This window comes from Syzygium oleosum, unplaced genomic scaffold (assembly GCF_021117445.2).
Source record: "Syzygium oleosum isolate NSW1041296 unplaced genomic scaffold, Sole_v2.1 Sole_v2.07, whole genome shotgun sequence".
Taxonomy (NCBI): Eukaryota; Viridiplantae; Streptophyta; class Magnoliopsida; order Myrtales; family Myrtaceae; genus Syzygium; species Syzygium oleosum.
The window spans coordinates 11,109,469-11,131,369 of record NW_026607491.1 but is presented as its reverse complement, the minus strand read 5'-3'; the positions used below and the strand labels follow the sequence as shown (position 1 = coordinate 11,131,369).

Genomic DNA, 21,901 nt, shown 5'->3' with positions numbered 1-21,901 from the left:
CTAAATTTTCAACTTCATTGACAATATCAAGTCATGAAAGTAGGTCACCAACCGTTTCTAGTGTATTACCATTAATCAGACTTTAGACAACAAAAAGTGGCACTATGCTTCTAGAAGCACTTCCCTACTTATTTTTCTCCTCAATACAGATGCCACCTTGCTGACTAGTGACAACATGCTTAACGTTATTTCAACTTCAGCTTAGCTTAGAACTTAGATTTATTTTATACCGACATAACTAAGACATTGGGTTCCATAAGCAACCCTAATCCAAACTAACACGTGGAAACATCTATAGGATGATAGGTAATCAATGCTGACATTGTATATATGTCGGTCGATTGCCGCCGCTCGCCAAAACTATATCTTATCCGCGATATTTTATGTGCTGGAATTAAATGATTTTCATATAGGGAGAGGATTAGCTGCTGTCGAGTAATAACATTGACGTTGCCGTCTAGACTAGACCTATCAAAATAAGTTATAAACCCATTTTTCAACTTATATTTGATAGGCCGGGTTATTATATGAGTTAGTTATATTCGGTAAATGGATTGTAAATTGGTTTAGAATAATAAGGCTCAAAATAATATTGGTGTTAAATGGATTCACAACTTACTTAGACTCAGCCCGCTTCTATAACTCTCATTTCACTCTCCCTTGCCCTTATTCGATCTTGCTCTTGCTTACTCCGCGCTCTCACCTCAGTTTTGATATGGATTTTCTTAGGTTTGATTAAATATGGAAGTGTTTAACTATCATGGGTCGAGTAGAGTATGGGTTAGGTTTTGGTCACTATATTTGTGTTGCAAGGAAATTGACCAATTTAGGTTGGATCGTTTTCGACCTACTCAATCTCGATCCGACTCACCCATTTGACAAGTCTAGTCTGGACACCTTATAAGTTTTTTTTCATGCTCGACTTGCAGATTTCTCCCAAAGAAACCTTTCCTAATGAAAAAAAACCCCTACGACAAGAACGGGCTAGCACCTATACCAAAAGTCATATCGACGAGCGATTAAACCGATCGAACCCATCAGGCCCTATGCAGTTTTCAAACACTACAAAAAAACATGAAATTAGCGACGGGGAATTTTTCGTCGCTAATTTGCGACGAACTTTGCGACGGATTTATAAATCCGTTGTAAATTAGCGACGAAAATTTTCCGTCACTAATTTTGTCGCAAATTAGCCACGGAATTATTTTCCATCGCTAATTCCGTCGCAAATTAGCGACGAAAATTTTCCGTCGCTAATTTGCGACGGAATTATTTTTCGTCGGAAATTAGCGACGGAAAAAAAATCCGTCGCTAATTCCGTCGCAAATTAGCGACGGATTTATTTTCCGTCGCTAATTTCGTCGCAAATTTGCGACGGAAAATTGGTCGTCGCTAATTAGCGACGACCAATTTTCCGTCGCAAATTTGCGACGAAATTCGCGATGAATTTTTTTTCCGTCGCTAATTTATGCAACGAAATTTACCATTTTGCGACGAAAGTAGCGATGGATTTTTTTACCGTCACTAATTTGCGACGGATAAAAAATTCGTCGCTAATTTGCGACGGATTTTGCGACGAAAACGGATTCGTCGCTAATTTGTAATTTATGATTGAAAATAACTTTCGTCATATCCACCCCACCCGTCAATTTCTCTCTCTTTGTACTGATTCCTCACATCCCCCGCTTTTCTCCCGCCTTCTCCCTCTTTCGTTTCTCTCAATAATCCATGCTCGCAGAAATCAATCTCAGTAAAGCTTTTCTACCGGTAAGTATCGTAGCTAATTTCGTAACTAATTGGCGACGAATACAGTTCGTTGCAAAACTATTCATCGCTGGATTCGAATTTTTTTTTATTGACTATTTTTTTGTTTTTTTTTTGTAACTTACTAGCGACCGGCCACCGGCGAGACCTCGCCGGCCATGGGGGGAGGCCGAGCGGCCTCGGCCGCTCGGCCTCCCCCCAGATCTCGGCCTCGCCCCATGGCCGGGGAGGTCGACCGGCGGCCACGTGGAGGCCGCTCGGCCTTGCCCCATGGCCGGCGAGGCCGCTCGGCCTCGCCCCATGGCCGGCGAGGCCGCTTATCCTCCCCCCATGGCCGTCGACCTCGCCGTCGCCCAGATCTGGGCGACGGCGAGGTCGAACTCGCCGGCGATCGGAGAAAAATATAAGGGGAAAAAAATTAAAAAAAATTCGGAAAAAATAAAAAATTATTAAAAAATGAATGTTAAGTGATTTTTCTTTTATTTAGGTACATGTCCAATTGAAGGTCTCGCAATCCAAGTGAACAATATAATTCTCGTCAAATTGACCACTTTCTACCACCAAGATTTCAGTCAAATATTTGGGTAAGTTTTCTTTACATGGTAATTTTTTCAATTTCAAAGTAATTGTTGCGTGAAAAAAAAAATTTAATTTTCATAATTTTATGGTTTTAATTAAGAACAGTAGATATGATATTTTAAATATTTTACGAGATTTTTTATTTTAATACAGACATAATGCAAAGAGATAGGGCTTGGATGTATAATAAGAACTTACTTGGACGTCGAGGATTGACCGATGAGTTTCGTACTGGGTTGGAACTATTTTAAGACTTTGCTAGTAGTAAATATGAGTTCATGGATGGAAATAAGTTAAGGTGTCCGTGTAAAAAGTGTAGTAATGGTAAATTTAATGTGTGTGATAAAGTTAGAGAACATCTTTGTAGATTTGGGTTTACTCCGAATTATTATAATTGGACTTGCCATGGTGAACCATTTATATATGATGAAGGATATCGAAGAAGTGACCAATTTTTAGTTAGGGAAGAATGTAGCTATTATGACCAATTGAACCCATACGAGAGAATGGTGATTGATGCAGCTGGTCAGAATTTTGTTTCAGAATCGAACCATGCAAGTACTAGTTTTACTCCTACACTTGAACAAGTGGGTACTAGTCATGCATCACAATTGGAAGAGATGGGAGTAACGGGTTTTGATGAGAATGTGTGTAATGAAACCTTTTCATCTAATCAGTTCTGGGATGTGTTGAAAGCAACAGATGAACCTTTATGGGCAGGTTGTGACAACCACACTAAGTTATCGATAAAGCAAGACTATTAAATATCAAGGCGAGCATAATGTGTCAGGATTGCTTCAACTCTTTTGTTGAAGTAATGCGGGAAACAATGCCTCGTGATAACATCATGCCAAGTGATTTTTACGATATGAAAAAGCTAGTGGATAACTTAGGTCTTCCGGTTGTAAGGATTGATGTATGTAGTAGGGGTTGTATGTTATATTGGAGAGATGATGAAAATGCAGAATCTTGCAAATTCTGTAGCCAACCTAGGTACAAGATTAACAGGAGGCAGGGTCGTAATCAGAAGCGTAGACCATGCAAGCAAATGTTTTATCTGCCCTTAATCCCCAGATTGCAAAGGCTTTATGCGTCTCAAGCCACTGCTAAACACATGACTTGGCATGCAAATCATGAAACAGAAGAAGGTCTAATGTGTCATCCTTCAGATGCAGAGGCATGGAAACATTTTGATAGAACATACCCTGAGTTTGCGATAGAGCCTCGAAACATCGGGTTAGGTCTCTATCTTGATGGATTTGCCCCATTTGGGAAATCGGGAAAAAGTTATTCATGTTGGCCGGTTATCTTAACGCCGTACAATCTTCCACCTGGTATGTGCATGAAGACACCTTATATGTTTTTGATATTGATCGTGACTGGCCCGCAAAATCCGAAAAAGTTAATAGATGTTTATATGCAATCATTGATTGAAGAGTTACAATGGCTATGGGAGGAAGGTGTCCTTACATATGATGTTTCTACCGATCAAACATTTGTAACGAAGGCTGCTCTTCTTTGGACGATAAATGACTTTCCAGCTTACGGAATGTTATCTGGATGGAGTACAGCTGGGATCTTAGGATGTCCGATATGTTTGGAGAGATCAAAGTCATTTAGATTAAAACATGGAAAGAAGCCCAGCTATTTTGACTGTCACAGATAATTTTTACCGATAAATCATACATTCAGAAGGAATAAAAAAGAGTTCATCAAGAATAGGACTGAAGGAACACGTCCACCATTGAGGTTGACCGGCGATCAAATTTGGGAGCGGGTGCAGGACTTTCCAACTGTTGTTCAGTACCCTCACGGTACGACTTTTGCGTACTGAAGTACACGTAAGTGGACAAAACGCAGTATATTTTGGGATTTACCATATTGAAAGGCCCATATTATTCATCATAATCTTGACGTCATGCACATAGAAAAGAATGTTTTCGACAATGTCATAAATACTGTGATGGATGTCACCGGAAAAATAAAAGACAACTTGAACGCAAGAAAAGATATGAGAGATATTTGTGATCGGCCAATACTAGATGTGGATGCAAGCAGCAGGGGACCAAAACCAAAAGCAGTTTATACATTGGATAAGGAGCAGAGGCGAGTTGTTTGTCAATGGTTGAAATCTGTGCGGTTTTCTGATGGATATGCTTCGAACCTCGGGAGATGTGTTGATTTGAATGAATGCAAGTTGACAGGTTTGAAGAGTCATGATTGTCACATATTGATGGAAAGACTAATTCCAACAGCTTTCAAGAAAGTTCTACCGAACTTTGTATGGGGCGCCATTACAGAGTTAAGCAATTTCCTGCATGATATTTGCTCGACAGTGTTAAAAGCATCACACATGGAGAAACTAGAAAGAGATATTCCAATTATTCTTTGCAACTTATAAAGGATATTTCCTCCATCGTTTTTTTATTCGATGGAGCATCTCTTAGTTCACTTGCCTTATGAGGTCAAAGTTGCAGGTCCCGTCCAATTTCGATGGATGTATCCATTTGAGAGGTAATTTTTTTTAAAAATAAAGTTCAAATTACTTTATTATATATTATATTTCGATAAGCTTCTTTCTATTGCAACTAGATTCTTATATCATTTGAAGAAAAAAGTGAAGAATAAGACATGTGTTGAAGCTTCAATTTGTAATGCATATATTATGGAAGAAGTGACAACATTTGCATCATACTATTTTAAGCCGCACGTGCAGTGCAAGAGGCGGAGAGCAGGCAGAAATGATGAGGGCCCATTGATCTCAATTGCAAAGCATTCTCTATTTTCAATTATCTGGGTTGACCAAGCGGCGCATGTCAGTTTCGTTACTTAACAGGCGAAGAATTGCATGCAGCCCATACATATATTTTACTGAACTGCCCAGAAATCGAGCCATACTTCGAGTAAGTGTAAATTTGCAAATATATGTATTGTGTGTCAAATATTTGCTAATATATAAATGGTATTTATTACTAGGATTTTCCAAATTTCAATGCATGGACTACCACCAAATGAGTTCGACCGTTTGTGCGATGAACAATTTGCAGCATGGTTCAAAACATATGTAAGTTGCCTATGTACCAAAACCAAGTTATTAAAATTTTATACATCATTTATTAAAATGTATATTATTGACTTTGCCTGTGTAACCTTAGGTTCACGTGAATCATGATGAACTTGGAGAGCAAGGATTGCTATATCATCCGTCATGGGGTCCATGATTAAGAGTACGAAGTTGGCCAAGATATTTCATAAATGGATATAATTTTCACACTCAAGAATATGGAATGGAAAAAGCCACAATGAATAGTGGTGTGTCTGTTCGGTCATCCAATGGTGGCAGTTCAAAAGATGATTTTTATGGCTTGTTGGATGAAATCATAGAAATAGAGTACCCTGGACCATTAATGATGTGGGTTGTGTTATTTAAGTGCAAGTGGTTCGACCCCGTCAAAGGAATGAAGGTGCATACGAAGTTTAATTTGGTTGAAATAAATCACAAGAAAAAGGTATATGAAATATGAACCATTTGTCTTGGCACAACAAGCAATTCAAGTATGTTATGCATCGTATCCTAGTTTGAAACGTAACAAAGCTGATTGGTGGGCTGTATGTAAAATCAAAGCACAGAGAAAAATCGAGGAACACTGGAAGGATAGAGCCTATCAACAAGAGGAAGTTTGTAACACGGTTGAAACTGAGGAATATAACATTCCAACCTTATGAGATCCATGTGGAGCAATGATAGATGTGGATCCAACTGAAATTTGCGAATTAAATGTACAAGATGGTTCAGAATCTGATTTTGAGACACATGATGAAAATGATGCTCATGAAGAAGATGAAGATCAAGATCAAGATCAAGACGAAGACGAAGACGAAGATTAAAATTTTTGTGACAAAACACTAATGATGTGTAATTATTATTGCGACAAGTGTTATTTTGGTTGTCATAATTATTATTATTGTTCTTGTTATTATTGTTATTGTTATTATCATTATTGTTGTTGTTATTACTGTTGTTGTCGATTATTCTTATTAATGTAATTGATCGTCGGAAAATTTGTTGCTAAATGACGACAAGTCAAATATTATTCGTGCGATGACATTTGCGATATTCTATTTTCCATTGGATTTGGATCGTTGCTAATTTCGTCGCTCATTTTACGACAACAATTTATTCGTGGCTACTGTTCATCGAAGAATTAGCGACGGAAGTGAAATTCACGGCAATTTTTCGAATCCGTCGCAAATTTGCAACGGATTCGAAAATCTCCTTTATTTTTGGAATTCGAAATAAATCCGTCGGAAATTTGCGACGGAAAAATAATTCCGTCGCAAATTTGCGACGGAAAAAAAATGCGTCGCAAATTTGCGACGGACAAAAAAAATTTCCTCCCAAATTTGCACCGGAAAAAAAAAATCTGTTGCAAATTTGCGATGAAAAAATATTGTCCGTCGCAAATTTGGGATGGAAAAAAAAATTCCCTCCCAAATTTGTGACGGAAAAATATAGTCCGTCGCAAATTTGCGACGGTAAAAAAATTCCGTCGCAAATTTGCGACGGAAAAAAATTCCCTCACAAATTTGCGACGGAAAAATATTGTCTATAGCAAATTTGGGACGGAAAAAAAATTCCCTCCCAAATTTGCAACGGAAAAAAAAAATCCATCGCAAGTTTGCGACGGAAAAATATAGTCCGCCGCAAATTTGCGACCGGAAAAAAATTCCCTACCAAATTTGCGATGGAATTTTTATCGTCGCAAATTTAGGACGGAAAAAAAAATCCGTTCCAAATTTGCGACGGATTTATATATTCCGTCACAAATTTGCGACGGAAGAAAAAATCCGTCGCAAATTTGCGACGGAAAAATATTGTCCCTCGCAAATTTGGGAGGGAAAAAAATTCCATCCCAAATTTGCGACGGATTCCAAAAATAATTTTTTGGAATCCGTTGCAAATTTGCGACGGATCCTTTATTTTTGAAATCCGTCGCAACCACATTCACGCACATTTCAAATTTTTGCGCCCGTCTCTCTCTCTCTTTCTCTCTCTCTCTCTCTCTCTCTCTCTCTCTCTCTCTCTCTCCCCCCTGCCCTTGCACGTGTCTGTTCGGTCACATCCACTTTTCTTTTTCAGACTTTTCCCCCTTCTTTTTCTTTTTCTTTTCCTCTTTCTCTTCTTCTTCTTCTTCTTCTTCTTCTTCTTCCCATTGTCGTCGCCGAGTACCCTGTAACAGCTCACCCCCGCCGTCGCCGTCGTCGCCTGCGCGCCCGACAGCTCGCAGCCGCCGAGGCCATCGCCGCCGCCTTGCCGTCGCCCTTTGCCCGCGCGTCTCGCTCGCTGCTCCGCTGGCCGAGCTCGCCGCCGCCCGGCTCGCTCGCGCACCTCACCCGAGCTCGTAGCCGTCGTCGTCGCCGCCCAGCCCGCCGCCCGACGCCATTGCCGCCCGGCCCGCCGCCCGACGCCATCACCGCCCAGCCAGCCCACCCAACGCCGTCGCGCCCAGCCAGCCCCGAGGGCGTAGTCGTCCGTGCTGTCGCCACCCAGCCAGCTGGCTCAACGCCGTCGCCGCCTTGCGGCCGCCTGCCAGCCCGACCGATGCCGTCCGCCTTGCCTCGCAGAGCTCGCCGCCCGCCCGATGCCGCCCGACGCCGTCGCTCCTCCCGCCCGCCGCCAAGCCGCCGTCCCGACGCCGTCGCCGCCTAGCTCCACCGTCGTTCGCCCGGCCGTGGCTGAGCGCCATGCCGAGCGCCTGGCCGACTAGCCACCACTTGGGCCCGCGCCCGCGCCGAGCCCGCCACTGGCCGACTGGCCAAAATATTATTATTGTTTGGTTTTTCTTGGCCTTGAACCAAGTAAGCGACTCCCTAAACCCTACCTAGTATAATGAGTATTAATCGGATTTGTTTAGGGATTGTTTAGTGTCGGATTGGTTGGCTAAGTTAGGGGCCGATTTCAGGATTGCATGTGGCTTTGATCGATGTTCGCCTGGTTAATTTGTCGATTATGTCGCCGATTAAGCGTTCAATGACGATCGTGTGGTTGATTAAGCGTTTTTTCAGAAAATGCATTAAAATTGAAAAATTCTAGAAAAATTCATAAAAATTTCCAGAAAATTTAAAAAAGTCAGATTTTGGGAAAATATGAAATTTGGTGACTTTAAAAAAAAAAAAAATTTCAAAATATCACAAAATGGCTTAAAATAACTGTGGCCATCCACTTTGAGTGAAATTTCAATTTTTTTAGGTTCCCAAAAAAAAGAATAATAATAAAAAAATCAAAATTTTCAAAACTTTAGAAAATGGATTAAAATACCTGTGGCCACCCACTTTGAGTGAAATTTAAATTTTTTAGGTGCAAAAAAAATTAAAAAATAATAATAAAATAAAAAATTTCAAAACTTCACTGAATGGTTTAGAATACCTGTGGCCACCCACTTTGAGTGAAATTTAAATTTTTTTAGGTGCCCAAAAAAAATAAAAAATAAAAAAAATAAAAAAAAAACTTCAAAACATCACAGAATGACTTAGAATACCTGTGGCCACCCACTTTGAGTGAAATTTTAATTTTTTTAGGTGGCCAAAAAAATAAAAAAATAAAAAATTTCAAAACTTTACAGAATGGCTTAAAATACCTGTGGCCACCTACTTTGAGTGAAATTTAAATTTTTGTAGGTGCCCAAAAAAAATAAAAAAATAAAAAAATAAAAAATTTCAAAACTTCACAGAATGCCTTAGAAAACCTGTGGCCACCCACTTTGAGTGAAATTTAAAATTTTTTAGGTGCCCAAAAAAAATTAAAAAAATCGAAAATTTCAAAACTTCACAGAATGACTTATAATTCCTGTGGCCACCCACTTTGATTGATGATCGTGTGGCCGAGAACGAAGATCATGTGGCTGAAATTGATGTTTCATGGTTGATCTTGTACTTAATGAATTATCGTGTGGTTTGAAAGTGGATCGTGTGGTTAATTATGGCTATTGTCGGCTTAGCATGGCATATCGTGCTCATATATTGATGTTTGATATCAAAATGAGTGCGATTCATAGTATATTTGTTCGTAGAAAATTGCACGTCATAAACACTCGGCATTGGCTAATTAAGAGGGAACATTTTCTGCTTCTGAACCAAAATGGTAAGCTTCGTCATGTACGTCATTATGTGTCCGTAATACGTGTTCATATTTTTTTACATATTTGTCTAACCTTCCTACTTGTCAGTATAAACGTGGAGGTCACATGCATAGAAGACCAGCCCTTCCTCGTCCTCATCCCCATCCCTTTCCTCTTCCCCTGTCCTATCATCTAACCCTCGACCACTATATGCTGAGTCGCAATATGGACACGTTGGCCCTTCCTCCAACACTCAAGAACATGTTAGGAGACTTGGCCACATGTGAACTGAATCTCCTCCAGTTCCATCTCATTTAGATCCATCTCCTTCCGTTCCACCTTATTATTCAGTGCAACAATCGAATAATGACGGAAACACAGGTGAAGAAGATAACCGATTCATGATATGCCCATTTGGAGATTCGTAAGTACTTCATTTTTTTTTAGCATATGTTATATTTATGGTTTTAGATATGGATGTCAACTGAATTGTCGATGTTGCTAATATATCCGTATGTTTGCAGATTCACGGATGCTCCGTTTGTTGTGAGAGAACTGAATAAAATAGTCAAAAACTATTGGATGGGGCAGTATATTATTTACAGAAGTGTTCCACAAGAAGTAAAAGATTTGTGGTGGAATGAGTTCAAGGTAAATTTTAGATATTCTATTTTCTCACCAACTAAGTTCGGTGTAGTATATTGATGGTCAAGAATGATGTAAATGGACCAGAATAACTCTTTAGTTTTCGGTACTAAAGGGACCAGATATTTTCCCCGAGATGAACTTTACAAAATCTATCGCCGAATTGTCTGGTGCATGGTAATGGATATGTGACCATCATAATAACTTTCAGTTTTTTTTTGTATTGATTGCAGCGGAAGTTCAGGTGGGATGAAGAGGAAGAGAATGAAGTGAGAAGAATTTTTCAGAAGAAAGTCGGTGATCACATACGAAATGTGATGAATAGAGCGAAGATCAAGAAAGTGAAGCCGGCTTTCATTACAGCTGACAATTGGACGGAAATTAACAGAATTTGGGAAACTGAAAAGAGTCAGCAAATCAGTGAGCAGAATAAAAAGAATCGATCTTCTAGTTCTAGTGAAGGGTCTGCTACATATGCTGGGGGCTCTATCAACATTGGGGAGCATCGCAAACGAATGGTAAGTCTGTTAAATAAGTTATAAGTTAATTTAATTCAATTACTCATGTTTACATTTTGTAGGCACATGAATTGGGGACGGAACCGACATTTGCAGCTACATTTGAACGCACATTTCAAAAGAAAGATAAGACATGAACTGGCGATCAAGCAAAAGCTATTAAGGTATGTAAAGTTATACTTTGGACTTTATGGAAACTAGAATGAAAACCGTGAATGCTTTTAATATTTATGGTAGATATATATATGAAGTTATTTTATTTTCATCTATATTGTTAATGTAGGAAAAATATGATGAACTTTTAATGAGCAATGCTAATGGTAGTGATGGTGGTGCTGCGTCTCAGCCATCAGTTGACAGTATGGCAATATAGGTGGAGGCAACGGGTGGGATGAAAAAAGGAAAAATATTTGGGATGGGATCCTTGTCAAAGATATACATGCCGAATCATGCTACAACTTCATCATCCAATGCGGCTGGTCGAAGGAGGACACGACATGACGAGCAATTGACCCAAGAAGTGAACCAACTGAAAAATATACTTGTGGAGAAGGACGAAGAAATAAATGACTTGAAACAATAAATGCAAATCGTTATGCGACACCTCAACCTCAATCGCGATGAGGTTCCTCTTGTACCTCCCGCCAATCCAATAGGTGATGGGCACAATGATGAGCGACATAATGATGCTGAGATTGCTGATGATGATGATGATTTTCTCGGTCCTTTCTAGTTAAAATTTCATCAAATCGGGGGTAAGCTTGCTTCATAATCTTTTATGACATAAGTGCAGTTTCACCCAATATGTTCATGCCCTACAATTATTTTTTGTGCACAACTTTCTTACAACTAGGTTCTTTGCTTGCGAAAAACTGAAAATTTGGAGATCCCAGGATGACATACTTGTTAAAAAAAATCACGATATTTGAACATTGTAGAAATACATGCCTTAATTGACTTTGAGTCCTCTTTTCCTGGGAATTGGTGTTGGTAATTCACCTCTCTTCACGATTAAACTGTTGAATGCTGTTTGGACAAAGATTTAATTTTTCCTAGGTGACAGAAATACAGTTTACAAGAGTGAAAAAACTACAGTGGATGTCAAAGTTGACTCATATTCATATGTAAGAACATTCGTCCTGAAACGTTTTTTTCTTAACCCTCTTACTTGTTTTTTTATACCTAGTTCCACATTCATGCATAAACGCTTCTTTTATATTCTGGACTGATTGAATATCTTTATTTATGTATCCACATTTCATCAGGTGTCGACAAAAGTGACTGCTTTTGGTGTCCTGCCGAGTACCAAAGTTGTCCAATCTTGTGTCTGGTTTGTCGCTTTTTCGTTTTTTAAGCAGAATCTATGGTTGTCCCGCCTCCTATGAATGTTTTGAATGTATTATAAGATTGGATATCAAATAGCATCATGTCAGGCTTTGCAACTTTGCATATATCATTATTTTTTGCGGACTAGCATCTTTCTTTCAGTTATATTTTTCAATTATATGGCATTGTGTCTGGTTTGTTCGTTTTCTGTTTCTGAAGCGGAATCTATAGTTGTCTCGTGTCCTTTGATTGTTTTGAATGTACTACACGATGTTCATTAATGCGTAGCTATTGATATGGACAAGATTTGATGGCCCAAATGGTGTAAAATTTGCGACGAATATTTAGAGACGAATTTTGCGACCATTACAGTTCATAGTTAATTTGCGACGAATCAAGTTCGTGGCTAATTTGCGACGAATACATTTTGCGACGAATAAAGTTCGTGGCTAATTTTGCGACGAATTTTGTGACAAATTTTGCGACGAATTTTGCGACGAATTTTGTGACAAATTTTGCTACGAATAAAGTTCGTGGCTAATTTGCGACGAATTATTTGCGATGAATTTTGTGACGAATTATTTGCGACGAAATTTGCGACCAAATGTGTGACTAAATTTGCGATGAAATTTGCGTCGAAATTTGCGACAAATTTTGCAACTAAATTTGCGACTAAAATTGCGACAAATTATTTGCGACGAATAAAGTTCGTGGCTAATTTGCGACGAATTATTTGCGACGAATTTTGTGACGGATATTGTTCGTGGCTAATTTGCGACGAATTTTTTTCCGTCGCAAAAATTTGCGACGCCCTATTAGCGACGGAATTTTTTCCGTCGCTAATTTCGTCGTAAATTCGATTTGCGACGGATTTTGCCAAATTTTTCGTCGCAAAATTCGTCGCTAATCCCTTGTTTTTTTGTAGTGAAAACACCGGTTACTTACAATGAGATGGAACTTCAAAAAGATTGGAAGTTCACTCTAGGTAGAAATAAGAAACCGTGAAGCAAGGTGAATGGCACTTTACTTGTGTCACGAAATGGGGACCTTTCACGTCGTCGGCATATGTGCCAAAAGCATATGGTTCGGCAATTACACGTTTGTAGATTACAAGTTTACAACTCCTAGGATCAATCCCGGACGCATCCGTCGATCTTTTTCACCCGTCGCTACCGGGGGGGAAAAAGGGTACAAAATGGTGAAAGGAAAGGAACTTCACCTGTCGATTCGATCGCCCTACCCTTCTTTTTTCTTGTCTAGACTTTGTCGCGTTCTTTCCAATGCGATCCTGGATTGATTTCGTTTGCAATAAATATTCGAATTATTATTGCGTATGTTGACATGAGAGGAAATCTTGTGCCATGTTAGATCACCTTTTCGAGTTGGCAGGTGGCGAATTTTCTCGGAAATCGACGATTGGGCGGCCATTTTCTTGGAATTTTTTGTTTTGAGGGAAAAGTAAGAAGAGGTGACCCCAAGAAACGAGAGAGAGATATGGAGAAGTGCGAATCGTTAACTCCTCTCTAAATGGGGGTCGGCCACGCAACGTGATTTCGTTTGTGCAAAATTATTCAACTGGTTTTTCACGAAATTTCAGCCCACGCTCGAGACTTTGACTTCCGTCCAAAAGTCAAAATCCCACTATCCAAAATGGTGCTAGCACGTCAACGTTGACTCGTATTTTGGAGACTGTAGTAAGTGACATAAACTGTTCGTACGTCCACGAATTGCTCGTGAAAGATCATGATTTCACAAGGACATCCGTCGATGAAGACACGGGTGTACTCGAGAGGGTCTGAGATTGAAGTAATTCTTTCGGAAAGCCCTATGTATTAAAAGTTTAAATTGTCGGTAGGAATCCTCGATGTGATGTTTGTTAGGATTAGGCGTACAAATATAATAAAATAGAGAGTAAAGGCAAAAAAGAGAAATCAAAACGCAGAGTTTATTTTGATTCACTCTTAAACTAGAGAACTAGGGCTATATCCAATAAATAATTCTACTGTAATTAGCACCTCTAACCCTTTCTGTTACAATTCCCAGTTATAAGAAAAATATATTATATATATGCAGCACAATAACTATTTATGGGTCTAAACCCAAACTACCAAAAAAATACTGGCCCGAACCCCTTCAACATTAGAATACCGAGTTTTGCATACTTTGTACTCCAATCGATCAAGCACACCCCTCGTGGGCTCTCTATCTAACTTCCCACTTCTATCATTCCACTCGTGAGGCAATTGATCTCTCAAACTACGTTAAGTTCGATCTGCATGCCACATGCAAGACAATTCTTCAATTGCCCTGCATTCCACTTTTAAGTGAGAGAGGATCTCGAAATCCACATCGCTCGTGTATCGATTTTCTATAGGCCGGCTTACATAACGTATGCCATCACCGAATAGGTCGGACCGATGCTCGTAAAATCCTTCCTAGCCACGAAGACATTGCAAATTTCTCATTACTCACTAGGAGTGATCGGTTTCAGGGTGAATACGTTCCAGACTCGGAACTTGAAACCTACCATATTATAACCGGTTCCCAGTTTTTGGAACTTGGAATCTACCCTATTTGTCCTGGAGCTTGTTTTGGAACCTACTTTGTTTTTCCGATTCGGTTTTAGGATCTACCCAAGAATCTGTTTTTCTTTTGTTTTGTTTTTTTTTTTTCTGGTTTCATTTTTTCCAACAAAATAATATGAGTAGCAATGAAACGATTTAAAGTAAAAGATGAATAATAAAAGTCGCTATTCGTCAAAAGCAATAATCCCTAATATGAGCAATAAAAATTACTATCCATCAAAAGCAACAATCCAAAATAGAATAATAGTATGATCTATGAATTTATTTGTTAACACAAGCTAAAAGCTGGTTTCAAAACCGGTGCGGATGGGTTTTCACTTGGAATCAAAAACCGAACCCGTTCCAATCGGTTCCCAAAAAATGGAATCGGTTCCCAAACCGGTTCGAACAGGAAGTGGTTCCTAGACCTATTTTTCGGGTGATCCGATCAAGTTCTCGGGTAAATCTGGTCCAATTGTACACCCTTATTACTCACACGCAATTGATAAAACGTATCATTGACTTATAGCTAAAAGATTAAAAATATTTTGAAGAAGTACGATAGATTTATCAATTACACATAACGATCAAATTCATTCCCCCATGTGATCATATCATAAAGCAACACCCGCAATCCGTCGCCACTTACGATTTCAGACAGCATCATATGCACTAAAACGAATGTCCGGATCAGGAGCACGTCACGTGCTCAGCCGCGTGACCAGCTGGCGTTGGGCTTGAAGGGGGAAAAAGAAAAGGGGCAGCCGCCGCCGCCGACGATGATGTGGATGCCACCGAGCCGAGTCTTGGCCCCACCCCACCCGGGGGCCCACCCGCCACATGCCGACACGTGTCCCACTCGGTGGCGGTCGGATTGGCCTCGGTGCAACTTCGGAACCGGTAAAACGCGGTGATCGAGTCCACCTCGGAGAAGCTTCTTCTCCTTCCGCGGCCAAGTCCACCATCGCCCCCTCCCACCAAAATATAAGCGAGAAAACGCTGATTCGTGAAACTGTGACTGAATTATAAATTATTTTGCTGCAAAGTTTATAATTTATATAATTCGCAATGCATATCTTAAAACCGGATATACATCTCCTTGAACATCACCGTAAATTTCTAGTATCTTAAGGTGTTTGCCTAGTATTAAGGGTGTATAACGGGAACTGTCCAGACCGGACAGGACCGGCCGGTTCTGAGCGATTCTAGAGGCTACCGATCCAGTTTCAGGTTCCAAGGTGGGAACCTGACTGACGGACCGGACTGTATCAGTTACATTTTTTTTTAAATTTCTTAAATAATTAGTCTAAAAGTAAATCCTAATATGACTAATCTCTATTCTTCAGTCTCCACTTTCTTATCTCACCATTTCATCCACGGTGTTAAGCTTTGCAATTGTTGGTGTTTGTTTTTTGGCATAATAGAGCTTCTCTAATCTAGATTTCTTCTATTTCGTATTGTACTTTTGTTTTGAAGGAGAATGTTAGAGTCACCGATTCCATCAGACCGAGAACCGTTCACCCCTACCTAATAGGTTACAAAAACGGCAACGTCAGTATTAATAGCCAAAGCTACTACCATGGAAAGTTGGCATCAAACGCTCTCTTAGGTCGTTTTTTTATCGAGCGACATGACAATATGCTAATAGAGTAGTAACAACAACCCGCTTCTTTAAGCAGATACTTACAGTCTGTCGGACCGTCCGATACGCCGGCTTCTAAAAAATCAATCTCTCAGAGCGCTTGCGGTGGATGCCCTTCGACGGACTTGCGGGATTAGGACCAAGGTTGGAACATCATCGGAACCTGACTGAGGATAAATTAAAATCGAGTTAATCCGTTGCTAAGTTTGAATATTCAACTCGGAGACCCTTTGACCCCCCCAAAACTAGAAGAAAGAAGAAGAAGAAAACTCGGAGACCCAGAAAGCAAATAGGGTTCGGGGAACAAGGTAGGCCGTTTGACATGTTCAAGGCGGGGCGAATCCATCGGCACGAGGTGTGGACCCCCGACTCGGTTTGAAATTTCCCGTCGACCAATGCCTTTCTTTTTGGAGGATAAGCCACAGCGAGATAGGGTCGGACCCACGGGGCTCGATCTTGGTTTGATTTTTGTGGATTTTTGTTGTCTTGGTCAGAGATTTTTGTGGATTCGGACAGAAGGAGGAGATGGAAAACGTCTAGCTCCAGCCATTTCTAATGGGGCCAATTAGCTTCGTGTCTGGTGTGAGGAACATAGGGGATTGGTTGGCTTGCCTTGGCTAATGATACGGTGGTGCAAGTCCAATTGATAGGTCCTACCGCAAAAAAAAGTCCAATATAGGTCCTAGCACAGCACATTCGTTGCATTTGATAAGGAAGACGCCATGTTTTTAAAGTCTTCTGTGAGATATCTATAAAACAACCCGATAAAAAGAATATTAGAATGTTTTATATTAAATCGCGTTTTCAATTATTCGCTTAAACTTTTTGAACAATTTGATGTTGGTTCCACGAAATTTTACATTATATTGAAATAGAAGACCATAGGTTCATTTTCAAGCCCCTTATTTTTTTTTTCTCTTTTGCCTCCCTCAATATATATTTTCACATTTAGTAAGAGGGCAAGGTCCATTTTACACACGATGGGGAATGCCAAAATGTTTTAAATATTGAACTATCCTTTCATGTAAGTTTTCTTTTGAAAGGTGGATAGTAATTTCACGAAATTTCCATTAGAAGATAACAACGAAATTTGTTAGTGGGGGGGCGAATTTGAATCTTCAGAAGCACTGGTGCAGCGCAGCCGGAGAAAAGTTCTGAGCAAGACAAAGAGATGATTAACGACCACTAGTGGCTTTTCGTAGTTGATTGTGAGCGTAGTCACCTTTATTTTCCAATAAAGCCAATACATAAACAGCTCTAAAAACTTGTCGGGACCCCTTTTGCCTCCTTCCTTTTTTCCCCTTCTCGTGTTCTACGGCTGAAGTCTGACTTCGCTGGAAAGGAAAAGGCGAACAGATCACGGCGTTTTATCCTCAAAATCCTCCAGCCATCATGGCGCGATCACGAACTGCAGATTTCGATATCCCCACAAGACGGCCAGGGAATCACGTTCAAAATTTCCAAGGCAGGCTGTCGGGAAGCAGCGACAAAATTCCGAGTACCATAATTTGTGCAATCCGACAGTGATGAGAGCACCAATTGTGGACCTCAACAGCAAAACCCAAGAAAAGAAAAGAAAAGAGAAAGCGGCAGACAATATAATCCATGATCATGAAGTTGCTCATTGCATTAGGCATGCCTCACATTTGTACACCCACGAAGCAACCCAGGAGAGTTGCATCACTGCACATCCTTTTCATGAATTCCGATCGTGAAATTTCGGGGTACCAATTCACGTGAATTCATTATAACGAAGGGGGTATGATTTTCTTTTGGTGATCATTCCTACAACCGGGTAGTCTCCTTTTGGCAACAAACCTTTCGAAAAATGGAAAATATGCTTGCACGAGGAAGTAAATGACGAGACGAACACGCAGGAGAGATGAAAAGAGATTCACTTTTCATCGCCGTGCTTCGTGTGATCTTACCCGATATATTAAAACGGTCGAGAGCACCCGGTAGATTGGACTCGCCTAATCGAGTTTTCCTCTAAATCAACTTTAAGGTCGCGACACCGATCGGCTTACAATTACCGCTCCTTAACTATACCAGCAATAGATTATCCACTCCCACCTTTGCTTTCTTGTGTGACGATCATGAATACCCACATGTCTTTTTACTGTTAGTATGGACAAATCACACGCAAATGGGCACATGGAAGGCAGCAAAAGTAGGTAAAATCGGCAAATAAAACACCTCACAGCCAAACTCCGATTTGTCCTAAAACGACCTGAATTTGCGGGTAACATCCCATTCTCCCGTTCGTCCTGACGAAACTTTCCTTGGCTCTTGTCCCCACTACTACTTACGTGAGTCGGCATCTCCCTACTAGAATATCCCACTGGCCAAATGGGGCCCCCCATCGGATTACAAAAGTCCACGTGGCGCAGCATCACGGGGCTGTCACGCAGAGAGTCGCGCACCGACGACCCTACCTACAGCTTCTGCCACGGACAAAGAAAGACCAAAAGGAGGTCAAACTTCAACGATTCCACGTTCCAACCCACTGAAATTTCCCAGCTCCATCCCCTTCAAGATACGCACAGACGCTCCCCTTCCTCTTCTCCGTTAGGTTTTTTGTGGATAAGTCTCTCTCTATCTATATCCGCTGTTTCGATTTTCAATTCTTTAAAATAATAAAGAAGGACGACTTTCTGAAAAATTCCTCGTTCGCCATTCCCACTCGTTTTCCCCATTCCACACGCCTATCTTTCCATCGGCGATCATCATCCTCTGGTGCTTTCCCTCCCCCCCCCCCTCTCTCTCTCTCTCTCTCTATATATACCCCCTTCTCTCTCTTCTCCTCCTCCTCAAGTTCGAATCCTAAACCAAACCCAGAAAGTAGAGAGGAAGGAGTCTCGTTTCTTGTTCCATCGTTTGATGCTGCGAAAGATGGTTGATTTAGATTGGAAAGCAAAGGGAGCCACCGCAACCGCCTCCGACATGTCCCGGAAGTCGCCCAGGCTCTCCAACAAGCTCCACCTGGTCATCCCCACGCCGTTCCGCGGCGGCTACGACGTGCCGGCCGCCTCGGACTCGGCCTCCTCGGCTTACGAGTATTACCTGCGGCTCCCCGAGCTGCGGAAGCTGTGGGGACGCAGGGAGTTTCCCGATTGGAAGTCCGAGCCCCTGCTCAGGCCCGCCCTGCAGGCGCTCGAGATCACCTTCCGCTTCGTCTCGACCGTCCTGTCGGACCCCAGGCCGTACGCGAACCGGCGCGAGTGGAAGCGGCGGCTCGAGTCGCTGGCCGCGACCCAGATCGGGCTCGTGGCGGCCATCATCGAAAACGAGGAAGAGGGGGCGGAAACGCGCGGCGGCGCGCCGATCGCGGACTTGAGTTCGGGTCTCGGCGTGCTGGCTCGCGACGGCAGCTCGGCGGAGGTCTGGCGGCTCCCCGGGGGAGAGGCCGCGGCCACGGTGGTGAGCCGCACGAGCGAGACCAGCCTGCTGCCCAGGCTGCTCACGTGGCAGACGTCGGAGGATGTGGCGCAGAAGATCCTGTACACCATCGAGTGCGAGATGCGGCGGTGTCCGTACACGCTGGGCCTGGGAGAACCGAACCTGACGGGCAAGCCGAGCCTCGAGTACGACGCCGTTTGCAAGCCCGGTGAGCTCCACTCGCTCAAGAAGAACCCGTACGATCACCAGATCCAGAATCACGAGTGTCAGAACCTGTACACGTCGCACCAGATCCTAGAGTCGTGGATTCAGACATCGCACGAGCTCTTGAATCGCATCGAGGAACAGATCGAGAGCAAGAGCTTCGAGATGGCGGCGGTCCACTGTTACTTGCTCGAGAGGACGTGGAAGCTGATGATGGAGATCGAAGACCTTCACCTGTTGATGGACCCCGAGGATTTCCTCCGGCTAAAGAACCAGCTGGACCTCCGGAGCGAGACGGCGGCGTTCTGCTTCCGCTCGACAGGGATCGTCGCGATGACGAGGAAGTGCAGGGACCTGAAGCACAAGGTGCCGTACATCCTCGGCGTCGAGGTGGATCCGCAGGGAGGGCCACGAGTGCAGGAGGCGGCGATGAGGCTGTTCGGCGGCGAGAAGAGCGACCAGTACGCGAAGATCCACCTCCTGCAGGCGTTGCAGGCGATCGAGGTGGCGATGAAGAGGTTCTTCTTCGCGTACAGGCAGGTGCTCGTGGTGGCGCTGGGGAGCTTGGAGGCGACGGCGAGCCGGGCGGCGATGAGCCTCGAGAGGGACGACTCGCTGAGCCAGATGTTCCTGGAGCCGACGTACTTCCCGAGCTTGGACGCCGCGAAGACGTTCCTGAGCGACTCGTTGAGCCGGGAGCGTCATCAGACGTCGTGAGCCATGACTAGCGAGGGAAGAAAGATGGAGGCATTGGCGAGTTTGACTTGGACGGGGCGGTCAACTCGTTCGAAATTTGACTGAATTTTTGTTCCCATGAAAAAAAAATTGGTAGAATTCTCTCTCTATTTTTGTTTTTGTTTTTGATTTTGATTTTGCACTTGAAATGGGATAGGGATCAATTATTTATTCTTTGTATAATAGTTTTGAAAGTGGATTGATTATTGGGCGACTTTGATTTCTAACAGTCGACGAGATACAATCCGACATTCCCACTTTAAATTCTCTTGGGCAAATGCGAATACTGCTTGACGAATTTTTTTGAAGAGCTTTGAGAAGATGCAATCGCATTTCTAAAGGCAAATCCAGAGGTAGACATGGCCATGGTTTAGGAACCGCCGGTTCCGGTTCGTGGCCATATATGAACCGGCATTTCCAAGCCAGTTCCGGTTCGAGGGGGGAGGAGGAGAAAAGGGGAGGAGGCGCAGGGTAGCGAGGGAGGAGGAGGAGGGGGCGTCGGCGGTTGCGGCCATGGGCGGGGGTGATGGCGGCGATGGCAGCGGGGGTCAAATCTGAGAAGACGGGGGGCGGGCGAAAGAGAAAAGGGGAGGAGAGGGGGGAAGGAGGTATTTGGAGGAGGACTGGAGCCTGGAGGAGGAGGGCGTGGGTGGGGTTGGAACGTGGGGCTGCAGGCTCCCGCTGCTTGTTGTCGGCGGCGTTGACGAGGATCTCGTCAAAGATCTTGTAGAGGTCGGGGACGTAGGCGACGGGGCGGTGGACCACCTCGTCGCCCTCGTAGACCCACAGCGATTGGGTGTGCTTCTCGACGGAGCCGATGTAGGTGTCGGGGCGGAGGAGGATGTGCTCGAGCTGGGACTTCTTCTGGTAGGTCTCCTCCACGGTCCTGCCCTTGCGCGCCGCCACCGCCTGTGCGACGGCGGTGTTGGCGATGTTGCTGGTCTGCAGGGGGAGCGCGTTGGCCATGGGTTACGGCAGCGGAGGAGGAGGGGAAGATTCTGGAGAGGAGGAATCGCTGCAGCGAGCCTGCAGCAGTAGTTTTTTTTTTTTTGGAACTGGAATCGGGCCCGTAGGCCACGGGCCGGTTCCGGTTCCAAACCACGGGCCCGGTCAATAGGCCGGTCCCGGGTTTGACCCGGGCCGGTTCCGGGCCAAAATCGGCCCGTGGCCATGTCTATCCAGAGGTGTTTTAAACTTTGAGTATTTTCGGAATGCATATACATATTTTTTCTTCCAACTTTGCAATCGCTAAACTTTCATAATTCTGAACATATCCCTACCTCAAGCGACCTCACTAATGTGGGTTTAGGTCTCTGATGAGGGCAGATCTAGTTGTTGGCAAGCCAGTCTAGCACTTGCCAGCCTAGCCTAAGGAACATGACCTCAGGCAGTTGCTTGGGTCGCTCG

At 42.9% G+C, this 21,901-nt stretch overlaps 1 protein-coding gene across 1 annotated transcript; it reads left to right on the top strand.

The window, feature by feature from the left end:
• Positions 1-18,920: 18,920 nt before the first annotated feature.
• LOC115672554 (nematode resistance protein-like HSPRO2) lies at positions 18,921-20,721 on the top strand. The gene has a single exon (XM_030594370.2). The coding sequence runs from the start codon at positions 19,037-19,039 to the stop codon at positions 20,474-20,476; it is 1,440 nt and encodes a 479-aa protein (XP_030450230.1). The 5' UTR covers positions 18,921-19,036; the 3' UTR covers positions 20,477-20,721.
• Positions 20,722-21,901: the final 1,180 nt, after the last annotated feature.

Excerpts from the sequence above, each read along its gene's own strand:
- LOC115672554 (XM_030594370.2), top strand. The coding sequence starts at position 19,037 with ATGCTGCGAAAGATGGTTGATTTAGATTGGAAAGCAAAGGGAGCCACC.